The sequence below is a fragment of the Streptopelia decaocto genome (assembly GCF_964273445.1).
Source record: "Streptopelia decaocto genome assembly, chromosome: 3".
NCBI classification, from domain to species: domain Eukaryota; kingdom Metazoa; phylum Chordata; class Aves; order Columbiformes; family Columbidae; genus Streptopelia; species Streptopelia decaocto.
In genome coordinates, this window is record NC_138656.1 from 75,444,541 (window position 1) to 75,460,281 (window position 15,741).

At 41.7% G+C, this 15,741-nt stretch overlaps 1 protein-coding gene across 3 annotated transcripts in view; it reads right to left on the reverse strand.

Moving 5' to 3' along the window:
- Window positions 1-486: 486 nt before the first annotated feature.
- LIN28B (lin-28 homolog B) overlaps window positions 487-15,741 on the reverse strand; it is a gene marked incomplete at both ends in the record, with an annotated part of 85,263 nt that continues 70,008 nt past the window's right edge. For all 3 annotated transcript variants that reach the window (XM_082047191.1, XM_082047189.1, XM_082047190.1), the window contains one exon: window positions 487-856. In XM_082047191.1, coding sequence (XP_081903317.1) covers window positions 487-856 — 370 coding nt within the window. The remainder of the gene's footprint in view (window positions 857-15,741) is intronic.

Here is a 15,741-nt window from a genome sequence, read left to right on the forward strand (position 1 = left end):
GCATCCTTTGGTTCATAACAGAAGTAATGGTCTTAATCTCAGTTCTGTGTGTGGTTTTTCAGGTTTGGTTTGTTTTAAAATGAGATTTCTTGGGTTTTCTCGTTTGCTTTTTGTGGAATGCATTTGAAAATAGGTTCTAGGAATGAGTTCAGAAACGTTTGTGGATACTGTGCCTATTGCTTCACAGTAACGTCTTGTGGGAGCTGGAGAGTGGTCTGATGGAAAAAATATATATTTTTAGATATGTACACATACACACACGCGCGTGCACACTCATACACACACATACAGAAGGTAAAACGTAATGCACCCTGCTCAAATGTATTTTGCTTGGAGTGATTTGTCTATCAAAGAAAAAAAATTCACAGTTCCTCAACAGTAGTTAAAATTCCAGGTCAGCTACTGATAATGACATTATTTCCCCTGTACTTGCATGAGGTAGACATCCCAAGAGGATAAAGAAAAAGGAAAGTTATGACAAACAGTTTAAGTTTTTTTCCTTTTCTGAACAGAAGGCCCCTTTCTGCTCAGTTCTTCGGGCGATACAGACAACTTACTCGACGAAGCCTCCTGCGGTGACCTGCCCGAGCACTCCGAGATCTCCGACCTGCCCTCCTGAGAGTACGATGGAGACGAGTACCCGTGCGTTCCTCCCCCTTCCTTCGGGAAAGCAGAAGTGGAAGGCTGCGGTTCGGCTTCGTGTCTTCCCTGAGAACTAGTGGGCTGCTGCGAGACAGTTTTGTGGGGGCAGTTCGCCACCATGTGCATGATGCTCTGACAGTAATGGCACTTCTTTGGCTGTGGAGGTAGACTACATTCTTTCGCGTGGTGGTCGAGGCCACCGCAGTTGTAGCATCTAAAAAAAAAAAAAAGAGAGAGACAGCTCGTTATAAAATGCAGCATCAAACAGCAAGATTTGCTACATCAGGTAAGCTCAGTGTGCACAGAGTCTGCGGGTGAAACGGCAGAGACTTCTGCACTGATAACCCACTGCCACGGGCTGTGGTAGATTTGAGGTTGTGCAGTTTGAGGTTGTGCAGTTTGTGTGTGTGTGTGTGGGGGGTGTTGTTTGTTTTTGTTTTGTTTTGTGTTTTTTTTTTTTTTCCGTCTCACCTTTGTCGCACAGGTGCCAAAACCCACGTTGTGCTTGGTGCCGAGAGCTGCCTCCCCGGGGTCCCGGCCCTCCCGCGCCTCCCGGGCCCGGCCCGGCCCCGCTAGAGGGCACCAGATACTCGCGCATCCTGCCGCAGCGAGCACCCCCGTTCCCCGAGGTGTTCACAACGTTCAAACGCTGCGGGCACCCGCGCTCCAAGGCCTGAGAGGACGAACGCCCCAACGCGGGGCGAGGGGACGAGGTGACGCAGCAGCCACCACGGCCTCCTCACCGCTTCGTTCTGCCCGTGCCCGTCGCCGGGTCTGGGCCATGGCCATGGCGAAACGTGCGGAGAGATGCTGGGGATGCGGTACCCGGTCACCCGGCACTTCGCCTCCTCCAGCTTGGCTGAGGCACAGAGTGAAGGGGTGTGGGCCAAACTTTTACGTTGCAGAGGGTTTGTCACGGCACTTAACGGTTTCGATTCAAAAGAAAATAAATAAAGCTCCGACAAGAGTCGTAAAACAGGGTTGGTTTGTTTTCACTCAAAGTTCCCAAACCGCGTGTGAGTGGCTGTGCCCCAGGACGCCACCTACAAGAGGACACGGCTGCCCCAGAGCCATGGGCCACAGCCACCTCCGCCATGTCACACGGGCAAGGCCTCCCTGGCTCCCAAAACCACTAAAATCCACTAACTACTCTTCTGTGGACCTCGTTAGCCAGAGGAGTCCTGAAGAAATCTCCAGCAATTCCTTACTGAATCCTCTTGCTTTGTAACGCCAGCCCTTGCATTACGTTATTCTAACACGATACAAAGAAATAATTATACTCCTTTGGCATAAGTGACCCTATGCCAGTCATGTTCACCACTGAGCTTTCTATTTTGGATATTTTTCTATAGTTTCTGTTTCTCTGTTTTATAAAACTCACACTGAATGCACAGTCTATTTTATTATAATCTAACATTTAGAAAACAACTGCACAAATACTTAGGCCTATTGGAGTCAACTGAAGGATTTAAAAATACTGTAACTGTGTACAAAACAGTGTAATATGTTCTGGCTCGGGCCCACATAAAAATATTTTAAATGTTGAGATTCCTGGAAAGCAACAAGGCGCTATTTCAGCTAGTATTTAGTGGTAACTACTAGTCTATACAAACCCAAGAAGTTTAGTCCATGCAAAGCTGCAGGCACAGCTGGAGTCTCACCTACAGAATTTGCTTTACCTTCCAAAGAAATGCTCCTGATAAAATCTGTGTAATTTTTAAAAAGGTTGCAAAATGGCTGTAAACATTTTCAAATCCATTCCAAGAAACAATCCCTCAGCACTTCCCTCTTCGTACCACTTCTTCAGTATTAGCAAGATACTAACCATATCTTTGTTTCAACAGACAAATCAAAGAACAGTGTATAAGTTGCCCATGACATGCTGTCATGTCCTACAAGACTGACCTATAATTTAGAGAAGTTAAATGATGAGCAGAACTTCATTATCCTTTCAGAAAACATTGTGATTAAATTGTCCTATCTTCCCTGAAAATTAATAAGAAACAAGGAAACAAACGCATTATACTGAACTCTGCACTTCGATGACAACTGCAATAACATTCTAGGCAAACTGGTTCCATTTCTGTCACCACTGCACTGAAGCTTTATGTGGAATTTGAAGACTATACTTACACTAGGCTGTCTGCACATACTACAAAACATCACAGGAAGAGACACAGAACATAAAGTTTCCCTTGAACCAAGAAGAAAATAACATGTACAAGCCCCATTGTCATTTAGTATTGATTTCCCTAGCACGAACATAATAAATACGATGTAAAATACCAACATCCTAAGAAGAAAACATCGAGCTTTTTCCCCCTATAATAAAAAAAAAAAAATAAGGTACTAAACAATATCCATCTGACTACTTTTTTCCAAATAATGTTTTCAAATTAGCAACCCTCACTTAACAGTAACATTCAGTCTTTTTAACTGACATTCAGCTCTGTTTCCCCAACAAGCTTTCTAAATGCTTTCCGGATAAAGTAAAACACTTTCTGGATAAAATAGTAAGGAAGTATAACTCGCAATTAGAAAAACAAAAGGACAGCAACAACAAAAACTCTCAAGTGTTTTACTTCCCCCCGCCTCCAATAAATACATTTAGGATTTCACAGATGTGGTATTTTTTATAATTTAGGTTATATTAAATAATGATATTTATCATTACTTTCTTCATCGGTTTCTAGCAATATACTTGTTCCTGGGCTAAGTATAGTATAACAAAATATAACATGAGTGTGCAGACATTCCGAAAATTGTGCATTTTATCTTAATTCAGAATACAGAATTTTATAGCTGTGAATGCATCTTGCTTCCTTTCCTTCATATCACATGTATTTAGAGTGGTTTAAAAAAGAAAAAAGTTTGAAAATAGATTAAAGGGCCTGAGTAGCAGGGCGGCCATGGACAGATCAATTTAATCAGTCACTATGGTATGCACTGTGTTATCCAATTCAGTGAACCATTTCACCTCACCAATTGACCACGAACCTGCTGTCAGGGCCCCTGCTTCCACTCAAGAGGCCTCCATCACCTTGTGCATACATATTTATCAATACATCCTACTTGCAAAATATTGTAATTCCCTGCATTTATTCAAATCGCTGCTAAAACATCACCATAAAAGCAAACTCTATCACAAGCGGTTGCAATTAAACTATGATTTAGCTTTTCAGGAATGTTTTTTGTTAACAACTAACTCAAACATCTGGCTAAAGTGTCGCATTAGAATATATATGTGCCAGCCGGGGTGTGCCTGGACTTAAACAGGAGGGTGGTATTTATTCAGTTCTTTTAACGATTTATTCATTCCTTGTCAATCACTCTTACCAGGAGAACAGATCACACCCCGCTCTGAAATGCCTTCCCTCTCAAGGGATTTACACCAAAATGGAAATGGTCAGCCACCTCAGAGCTCACAAATGATACCACATGGCATCATCCATGCATATTAAGGTACGGTATTATTAACCCTTTTGTCCAAGATGCTTCGACTCTTTCCTCCTTTCTGCTGCATATACTTATGTTACAACATAATGAAACCTGATAGCACATGATATGCGCACACAAGCTTACACATCTACATCTCTATAGATCTATAGAACGTACAAGCTGACTCCTGCTAAGAAAATTAGCAGATTCTCTTTTGAGTACATTCTCAGAAACTCTAGATTAGTCCAATTACAACAAGTATTTCTTCTCTTCGGAAGCACAGGGAAATAATGTATGTTAGCTTAAAAGCAACACAGAAGTTTATATGTAAATTACATCATGAGATGAATAAACCACAAAAAGCCTTTAAAAGTGCAATTATAGTAAAAGTAACCCTTACAAAAAAGTGACAGCAAGAAGGATTTGTTAAAATAGAGCTGTCTTTCTCACAGTAGCTTCCCATGATTTACTATGTAGCTTCAGGCTCAAATAACAATGCAACAGAGTAAATAAAGAGACAGCAATTATCCTAACGGGGAATCCTTTCTTCACTACAGCACTGACAGGAAGGCAAATCAGGGCAATTTTTTGATATGAAAAAGATGAACATTTTAATAAAGGAACACTTTGAGGAACCTGCCTAGCACTATATTTCAATATTTTCAAGAAAACAGTAACAATAATACCTACTAAGGAAGACAGAAGACAGCATATAGCAAGGTTAAAAAACACCTCTAAATTCTCCTTCACTATGGTTTGTGATTGCACAGAACCATACATATTAAAGGAAACATGAACAAGTAAGAAGCACACTGATTCCAACATAAACTATGTTGTATTAATTGCAATAAACTGATGACTGAAATTCATTCAAGTACTTGATTTCACAAGCAAATGCAAAATAAAATACTCTCTACTGTTTTTTTCCTTGTCCCAGCAGTCAGCTCCTAGTGAGGATGCACATCCTAGGCCTGGTCCTTTTAAAACGACAATACCCCTGCCTTGCAAATACCCTCGCCACAACAACAGCTCCTGAGCTAAGCAGTAAGGAGGGTAAGGACAACTGCTTGCTTCTTCATGCTGCTTTATAATATGATTTAGATGATAATCCAATAGATATGACAAGTAGAGAATCATTTGTGTGACTCTACACTATTATCTGTTGAGAGAAAAAGCTTTAAAATTACCATGATGACTTTTTCGGGGCGGGGGGTGAGGGGGCGAGGGAGGAAGGGAGGGGTTAACATCTAACAGGGATTCTAAAGGGAAGAAAGCCAGTATAATCAGAGGAAGACTAAAATAATTCACCAGGATATTCCCCACACCAACTCCTCTTTTGTTTTTTCCTTTCTGAATGTTATCAGACAACAAAAAAAATGCATCTTGGCTGCTAACAATACTCTATCTAGCAATGGCAAGGTATTCTAACAGCATGTGCAAGTGTGATGTTTTTACGATATTCTGAATGCCAACTAAGCAGTTAAAGCATAAAGGAAACGTTTAAAACTGTACCTAAATGTGCTGTCTTTTTTAGCAATTACTTTCAAACATACCTAAAGAAAGGCCAGTTCTTGCAGACAGAACACACAGCAGATCGCTTTCACCACCTATCTATCCACAATCTAACAGAAATTTGGTTCTTGGACAAATTTAAGATGTTTTACTCTTAAGGGCTTCAGTGGCTTGTTTTGAGAAGCAGGCTGTGGGCCTCTGGGAGGGGACGCTTGTTGGCTGGTGGCTGTGAAAACAGAAAAGCTCAGGGAGGTGTGTGCTTGCTCAGGCACCACCTGGGACAAGTGAGAACCATCTCCAACACCTCCGCAGTACTGAAAGAGGCTTCTGGGCTGTCGTGGATCTGCTAATTTCAAATTGTCTTTGAGATAAGTACAAGTATATTTTAATTGATTACTTAAATATTCCATTAGCCAAATTCTGTATATCAAATTTGTCACAGCAGCGCTCCAAAGACTGACAGGATCACAGGTGACTGCTGCTGAACAGGCACTTCTTGTATATTACTGTATTATAAAAGGACTAATCACTTCAACTTAATACAGGTATAATATCAAAACCCTTCTTGCTAAGAACCCTACCCTTAAAAAAAATACAAAAACCTGAGCATTTTTTGAAAAAGGCCATTACCCTTATGCCCTATAGCAGCACAGGCAGACCTCATCCTTTTAGAACAATAAATGCTGAAACTAAATATGAAGCTGCAGTCGCTGCAACTTAAAATCAGGCAGCAGCTGTCCCTGGAAAGTAAAAAAGTTTGGTCGGCTGCCAGGGCAACAAGCAGCAGGAGCAGCAAGAGCAGCAGCAGCGTGTTAGCAGGGGGGAGCGGGAGGCAGCGGGGACCCCCAGGCACCTCACGCCTGCTGGCAGTCCCATGCTGGACACCAGCTCCCCTGGCATTTCACCCCTTCCTCTGTGGCTTTTATCAGGGGATTCCCTTGCAGGCATTATTTTAGGAGGTTTCTTCCACTCCACCCCCTCCCAGCGGGGAATTAACCTGCAGAAACGTGGCCCAGCTTTTCGTTTTTAAAGGATGAAAACCCACTGGTGAGTCAACGAGACAGACACAAGATGCACGGAATGTCCATGCTCTCTGCCTGTGCCCTCCGGGAGGGAAACTGATGGAATGTTTCTGCTCACATGCACATTGCCTGGTTTTATGCCATTTTGCTTATCAATCTTGAGTTCTTAAGCTGTAGCTGAATGCAGGTAACTTTGAAAACACTCTAATAAGGTATTAGTATGCAAAATACTGAAATAATAATGAAAAACTAATTTGAAGTCAAGTGAAATTATCTTGTTAAATAAACTAGAAAATGGAACATTTAGCATCTTCATCAGAGCATTTATGGTGTGCCCAGCAAGCAGGGTCACACTAAGGCAAAAAAACGTCACTAGCACCCTTATTTATCAATCTGTGGAAAAAAAAATCAGTTTAATTTTGAAACTGTAATTATTTTTAGCCAAGTATGTTAGAAAATGGTGTATTATCAATTCAGAAAGCAGCACACCAGGGCCACACTTAGATTCTGGGCGTATTTGCTATCCTGAACCCCTCATTCACGTGAAACACTGTGCAGAGACGACATGCTGGGAAAGTTAATTGCAGGCTGTTGTTCTTCAGTAAAATTCACTTAGAAAATTTCCTATGCTTTACTAGCTTTTTTAACAGAATATGATATTCATAGTCTAAAAAAAAAACCCAACACAAAACCCAAAACAACAACAAAAAACGAAAAAAAGAAAGATGTAATGAAAATGCTCATCTATCTATTTCTCTTTCAAATCCTACAACAAATGATAATGCACCAGAGATCGGAGACTTTCAATTTTGTGAGGAAAAACAAGGTCCCTCCATTTCTTTAAGCTCTCCTTCTTCCATCTTACAGATAGCCCCAGCCCGCTGACACAAACCCGCTGTCTGCAAGGCTTCCAATAACACAAGGTTGAATATTGATGATGTTTACTCTTGTTACAAATAAATAAATAAAAATGCTCTGTTGTAAACTCAGCAGATTGACTAGTTTTCTGTGGTTAGTCCTAAATCAATCTATTTTCCCTGGTGTATCGCAGGAGTAATATCAATAGGTTACAGTCTTTTGTTGCTTGGGTTTCCCCTCCCCCTCACCCCCCAACAAAGAAGCTGACAAACAACGTGGGGCATTTGTCTGATAAATCAGGCCTGTTGGGATACTATTTAGCTTAAGTTTGTGAGGAAATGAATTTGTTTAAAATTTGCCAATACAGTTTTACTGGTTTGTAGATTTTTTTTTTGAGAACCAAGAACAACAATGAAACAGAACGGTGGTTCAAAATGCATAAAATGCAGTCTTTTTTCTCCACAAAAATGGAAAGGACTACACAGACAGCAGCTCTTAAAAAATAACCTCGACGATGTCGCTTCCATTCTTTCTTCCTTTCCGTGAAACCTTATCTCTGCTATCCAGTCAGCCCTCTTTACAGCCACGGAGGAAAATTATTTTTCACATAATCACATAAAAATCCTTATGAAATGCATCCTCATGGAGTAACACTTTGGATGTACTTTCATTGGTTACAATAAAAGGGTTTTCTTTATATTGAGAGTTAAGGACTCCTGAAATAACAATTTACAAAGCAAGGTCTTTTTTTTCTAAATAACATAAAAGATGGTTTTGCTCCAATAGTATCAATATGGCTTGAAAAGAATGTGTATATTTTAACGGCTTTAACCCATCCAGATAAAGCAGATACAAGATCAGTGATGGAATAAGTAATTTATGTTTTAATCAGTCCTATAGCATGCATTTTGAACATGAAATGTTAGACCATCACTTCAAATAAGTCTCCTACTATTAATCTTTTTGCATTATGAAACCACACATACACAAATATTCACAACCACAAATTTCCCTTGTAAGACTTAATTTCTGTGTGAATATTCTTAAACAAACAAACAAAACACCAACAAACATGAAAAACCCCAAACAATCCCATTAAAACAGTTCTGTATGCAGTACTTCTTAAACCAATAAGTATTTTCCAGAGTTCATGTTGGTGGGAAGGCTGCCAATAAAGATTTGCTCTGGGTATTGCTGCAGTGAGCACCCACACCCGCAGCCCTGTTGCCCAAGTTATAATAACTGGGGTGCAGCGCTGGGCAGGCGTGGGGCTGGACACAACTACGTAGACCTTGTTTGTCTGTGTTTGAAACCACTCCTGGGTGCCCCTGTTCACAGAAGCATAGTTCAGTAACACCAGACGCCTTCACAGGGGTGGCTTGAGCCTCCTGGCCATGCGGATAAGGATGCACGCTGCATAAAACTGGCTCAACACTTTCTGGGTCAGTGAGGTGCTGCTCATGAGCTAAGAGGCACGCCTGACCTTATCTGCCTTGCAGCAGAGCCGGTTCTAGGGTTTCTACATCCACTCATCAGCTAATCCACAGATGAGATAAAAGGGCGGTAGGTAACTGGAATTTGTTGTTAAAAATTGCCGTTTCCCTTTTGTTCCTTATTTCGTCACTAAGGTTAGCAGCAAATACAAGTAACACCAAACAGGAAGCAGCAAATGGCATCCTGGCAGTTGCTGGGGCACTGAAGCAAGCAGTGGTGGAGGAAGAGGAGGAGGAGAAAGCCTGCTATGGAAATTCATAACCTATTCTTCTTCCCCAAATACCAGTTTAGAGTCACATGATTTCAGGTATCCCTTATAAGTCAGTATCATGCACCAAGTTTCAGAAATACCTAGTGACAGGAGTACAGGCTTGGATCCTGGCCTTGAAATGCATTCTCCAAAATGTAATAGAATGACTTACATTAATATAGGTTTCACAAGTGTTAAGGATTGCAGGATTTGACCAGCGACTCACATCTTCATTTCATTCTTCAGAAATAAAGGACAGCTACTGTCTGACACACTCACTATATGAGCTATCTCTATGGGGATTCTTTCCAGAGCTCATGGAGTTGATAGAGTATGTCATGTCACATGAAATACACACAGGGCTTCCTTTCCCAACTGTGTAACAAAAGAACATCAAACTTGGTGGCTGGTTTTCCTTGAAATAGCATTTACAAGTTCACAGGTTCAACACCTGCAAGAAAAATTCAGCCATTCAGATGCTCTATAACCACATTTCACTGGCAAGGGAAATAGGTATCACTCTGATGCACTGAGAAAGAAAGCAGTCAGTTCCTAATTCACTTTTCCAAACTTGCATCTTAACATGTCTAAAATGGACTATCTCCATATATCAACATTATTACTAAATGGCTGTGTTCAGCATTTTCTATACCACATTTTTCAGAGGCTTTCAATATCTTACAGAAAAAGTTAATTTTGAAATTTTTCACATCAAAATGCCGAAGCAACAGTAAAGTGTGAAAAGAGGATTTCAGCTGCAACAGGATTAAGCCTCATATGTTAAAGCTTTTAATTCCCACCTGAGGCAGGTATTTCTGTTGTCCCACACTGCCCGAACTCTGAGAATTAAAAATGAAGTAGGGCCATTTTCTGCTACTCCGCCCTCTCTCACCACCAGAATTATCTTTATTGTTAATTATCTCTAGAATTATGTACATAAAAATAGAAACCACATTTGTGCACATAAAAACAACATTGTTTATTCAAAATTTCCTGCCTCTTTTTTCTTAGTTTGACCACAGGAGGGCAAATATCATGCACAGGTTTAGTATGCCTTTCTCTGAATTCTGTTAGTTCTGTATACAATTAAAAAATAATGAAACATAACTGAAATAATTTCCCTGGATGTGGTATATTAGATCACTTTATCCCTCTTGGTTTTGATTATGTAGATTAAGTTTGATTATGTAGATTAAGTGGTATCACTCCAGTAAAATTATAACAATGGGGTTAATATAACTTTTTAAAAATATTGCATCTTCCCAGAAACAGAGTATCTTAATGGTCTTAATTCTGCTCTCAGTTACATGGGTGTAAATGCAGAGCAATTCTGATTACTTCCTTAAGCTTATTCTCCATTAACTTTGTTAATGTAGCTGAGAAAAAAATTCCCACTAGGTATGATACTGAAGAGTCACACTGCAGCAGGCAAGGCTGGTTGCAGAGGTCTGGCTGAGACAAGCTGCGAGGCAACGCAGCAATGCAGGCCGAGGCCCCTCCGTTCCACCTGTAAATCTGCGTTTGCTGGTTGATGTAAGACTTGAAAGCATAACACAGAATCAATCACAAAGTCAAAAAAAAAAAAGAAAACCAAAGAATTATGGCCAAGGTAGAAGAGTGATGTGTTTGACTCTTCTGCCCATTAATGCTCAGCCATTCAGGTTAAATAAAATGAATGAACAATTTCAAAAGAAAGGAAGTTTATAGGCCAAGGATCAATTTTCCTGGCATGACGGATGAACTCCGCATCAGGAGATCTAGATAAAACAGGAACCCTAGACTTAAAATATTTGAAAGCAAAGAACCATTCAGATAAGGGCACCACAGTCGTGATCAATGCAAAGGGACAGCAGGTTACAAGTCAGACACTCAGTGCACTGGCCAAAGAAAAATGCAATGGATATGCTGACTGAGCACAGCACAACCAGCTATCTGTGGTTTAGATCAGAAATTTATACCCAAGCCAAAACTTCAATTATGGGAGCCCTGAATCTACAGTTTTGAAAGCAGTCACAAAACAGAAGAGAGATTAATATCAGCACTGTGTCTGTGCCTGAACAATTCATCTATACTTGAAACCAAACAACCCTCCAGTTACCCAGTAGCACTCACTGTGCAAGGCAGGAAAACTGGACGTTAAGAATGGAATCGCAGAGAAGCACAAAGGGCAACACATTTTTAATGCAAACCCTGAGGTTGCTGTTGATGGATCAGACCCCTGGCTGGTGGAAGAAGGCACGTGTGTCTCTGCAGCCACTTATGCACGGGGCAGCACAGTCCTGAACTTCTGTAGGGGGAATGGTTAATTAGTTATTCTATTTTAGAGGGCAAACCCCAACTTCTGGCAAAATAAAGGATTACTCAGTTACGCTGGTAGCCTGTCTCTGATCCCAGGCTCTGGGGGCAGGTTAGAAAACATGGAAAGGTGACTGGGACTGCAGTGGTTAGGAATGGAATGTGTAACATGTCAAATCCATGGGATTTAATTAGCCCTGACTGAAACCTAGTTTCTTTCTGTTATTATTGGCCATACCGCTATGAGGTTATGGAGACAACTCTTAGTATTCATCAAACAGTTAATTATTCCAGTGGCAGATCTTCTGCAGGAAAAATTGAGAGCATCCTTCTCCCACAAGACCTTAAAATACCACAGCTGAATCATCTTGGGCAGCAGATTTGAACTCACAGCTAGACAGAGAACTGATCTATGCTTTTTGCCATTCTGGATAAACGCCCATTGTTGGGTAGCAGGAGCAGGGAGTTGGCTGGCAGGCAGAGTGAGGGAGCCTGGCTGCTCAGCACCAGCCTGGAGCAGGACCCCTACCCCTGGCTCAGCATCCTCCATTTGCCTGAACCCTTCCTCACAGCTCCTCTTGAGGGGTGGCATGCAGATGCCACAACCCTCAATCTGTGCAATAACAAATTGTATCTGTGTCAGTTTTAGGTATCTCTATTACTGCACCATTGTAAAAACCACACCACCAACCTTAGGAGCTGCTGTGGGCTTTGTAGCTGAACTCTTCTCCCTGTACTACCCAGAGCCCCCACTGCTGCCTGTGCTCTTCAGGCACAGTCTCCTCCCCCACATCCTCACGCTGCTTCTAACCCTGGGTGTAATCCTCCTGGAAATGGCCAGTGACCCCTGCTCCCCAGATGAGAAACCCCTGTCTCTTACCTAGTGTCTCCTAATCTTTCTTCAAAAGGCTGAACAACGACCAGCTGGAGATCACAGCAACCTCCTGGCTGAGGGAAGACTTGCATCCAAACCTGTCTTTCACACTGAGCAAGTTACGTGGTGGACTCTGAGGGGCCTTTTGTGTAGGCTGAAGTGTGCTCACTGGCTTGGGCCACAGAGGTGAGGGGAGGGCTCAGGAGCCAACCTGATAATTTTGTGGGGCTCAGCCGTAAACTAGAACACCAAGTTGCTGACTGTCTAGTAGAAACCCCGATTGATACAAGACACAGAAAGCAAGTAAATTCACATTTTGAGGCTCCTGGCAGTACTCAAACATTAAATCTAGGAACCCGACACCATGCGTGTCATTGGAAATAGTAACACCTGAACAGTTTTAGCCACAGAAGACAACGGACCAGACCTTTAAAATCCTGACACTTCCTACACTATTCCTGGATACTTCCATGAACAAATCAAATGTTTATTAAACCAGCCTCACTCTTGAAAACCTGGAAGGCCAGAAAACATGGCTCTTAAATCAAGACGCCTCCGGTCCTCCTCCTTACAAACCTTCTAATTCTAAATATCCAAAATACTTGAAAATAATCATTTCCAAATAACCACGGAGTAGAGGGAGACTGTGTCCCATACCTGGGACTCAGGACCTCAAGCATAGCCCACAGATTTCCCTCATGAAAAGTCTCATCCTTCCCAGGCTCAGAAGCTGGTGACATCACCTTCTTTCTCTGTCATAGGCAGCTTGTGTGATACTGTTGTGTATAATCAAATGTTTACAGTATTTAAATGCATAAGTTTCACTGACTTCAGAGGCAAGAGAGATCCTCATAGCTTCAAGGATCTGAGTCTGCGTCCATAGGGATTGTATCTGGTAAAGCAAAAAACCCCCCAAAAATTTATGAAAAAGTTATGGTACAGAGTAAAACTGTATGGGGGTCAGGCCACAAATTAATTGTCATTCACTGAACTAGAGCAGGAATCAAGCACATCCTGGACAATACGTAAGTACTTGATTTTGAAATTGTCGTCTTTGTTTTGGCTACTTCACTGCTGCCCAGATAGTGCGACTAATAGACAAGTTGCGAAAAGTCATTTAACTTATGTCTACAATCCAAACATCACATGGAAAATGAGGGCTATCATGAGCTTAATTGGACTTCTCAAACACAGAAACCCTCCCCATAGGTCTTTTTAATTCCCTGTTGGCAGGAACCACAAAAATTAGAATCAGATGCAGAAAACACAGTTTCTACATGGTGCAAAAGTCTGAACCAGAATGTCTTCAACAAAGTACTGTGCTTAGCTTTCACCCTAGTTTTCTACAAAGCTTTGCACAGCGAGTGCCACCACTGCTTGTTGTCTCGGCAGCATCAGCAGCAGCTCCTGGGGTGCCCTCCTGTTTTCACACTCCGTACAGTAGAATGAGCCAGCAACAGCATACTGTGCCAGACGGAACGTGGGGAACTGCCAGGGATCCTGCTCGAATGACGCAACCCAGCCAGAACTGTAAGCAGTGACCAGGACTCCAGCTCTACTACTCTGCATTTCATTCATAGCTTTTCTTCGGTAATGTGAAAATAAATGCAAGATAACCACCCAGTAAACAGCCTCCCTTTCAAGAAGAACACTTCCAAAGACATATCATATGCTTTCAAAAAGTCCTGAGGATGATTAGTGCAATAACTAAAACTGTTAGCCAATTCTCAACAGCAAAAGTTTTCAGTTAATTCATCTACTTTTTTTCAGCTTGTAGTGTTTGTTTAGCTTGGTTCACATCACACCTCCAGTTTCAAGGCAAAATAACACACCATTGCATTGGCACAACTGCAGGTGTGATAAACACTGGCAGGAGGTGGGAGGGAGTACGTTAATCAGTGAGATTCCCATCATCCTCTAACACTCTCACTAGAGGAACTGCAACGTGGAGTCGCACTCCATGTCTGGGACTTGCCCCTGGTCACAGCACATGCACAGCTTTCACATAAATCTATACCGGATTTCCACCTGGGTTCACAAATACGTCAGTCATAATATTTCATTTATCTGATCTGCACCAGTAAGAGTGTGTATGTGAAGAACGGATGAAAGAATCATGCACTGGAAGGTCAGGCACAAGATGCAGATGTTGAACTTAGTTTTGTAAACAGGGTAGTTGTGGCTGAATTCCCTTTCAGTTAGAGACAATGAGCTGGAAGAGAACTTAACTGACCAAAAAGTAGCCGAGTTGGCTGCAAAGCGTGCTGAGTTAAATACATGCTCAATACAGCACACAAACATGCATATTTTTCCTCCTCCAAGTAAATAGGGTTTTACATAATTCTTTTACATATTCCCCATAAAATCAAACATCTCTATTTCAGGTTGATTAATCCTGTTTTTTTGTGAACTCTCCCTTTACTTGCACCTAGCTAGCTGGGGCATCTCCCACCTTATGCACACGCAAGTGCTACATACAGCTGGACAATTTCCCTTCTACGTCCTTCACAGGTTCTGCCTTGCTGCATTATTCTTTCTTCATCTTCCTTCCACTGCAATGCTTGGTGTGGAAGCATTGCGCCTGTCAGGACTCAGCAAGAATAGCTCTCCAGCTATCTTCTGATAAAATTGTGAAGATAGAGCTTGAGTCAAAAGCTGCAGCTCATAGACAGAGGGCAATCTGGTAGCTACAAAAGCAGACTGTCAATGGTTTGTGACCAATTAGTCATGAGATGATTTCTCAGTTCCTTTTACCTTGCCTGTAGTTACCTCAAACGCGGCAAGCAGAAGCCTTTGAGAGGAGTTTGCACAGGTCACTGAGGAGGAGATGCAGCGTGGTGAGCTGCTGGCTTGGGGTGTTCCTACATGAGACAACTGACATCACTAGGGTAACTGTTAGTCAACATCTGCTGGTTTTATGGCCTGCAAGTTTAATTGTTTAACTTCAGGAGGAGTATGAAGTTCTACTCTGCTACTAAACTGGGTTCGAAGGCAGATGAGATGGCTAGGTTTCTTGTATTATATTTGTTGTTTGGTGGCCTGGATCTGTGGATTGCCTTGAGCACCTCTGCAGCAACAACAGATGTATTCTCTCTCAGGAAATCACCTTGTATCTTTACCACAGAGTTAAATGCTCAAATGCTTGTCTTACAGATCATAAACCAGCTCCACAATTACATTATCAACTTTGATATTCATTCAATAACAACTGAATTCTTATTCAAGAATGCGACAGCCTATAGGACTGTCAGGTTCCCTTGAAGCATCTCAAAGCCGAGACACAGAGCACGATATCTGCAAAATGCTCTTAAACTTCGAATGCTTTATTACACTCAATGGAATAGAGATTAACAGGC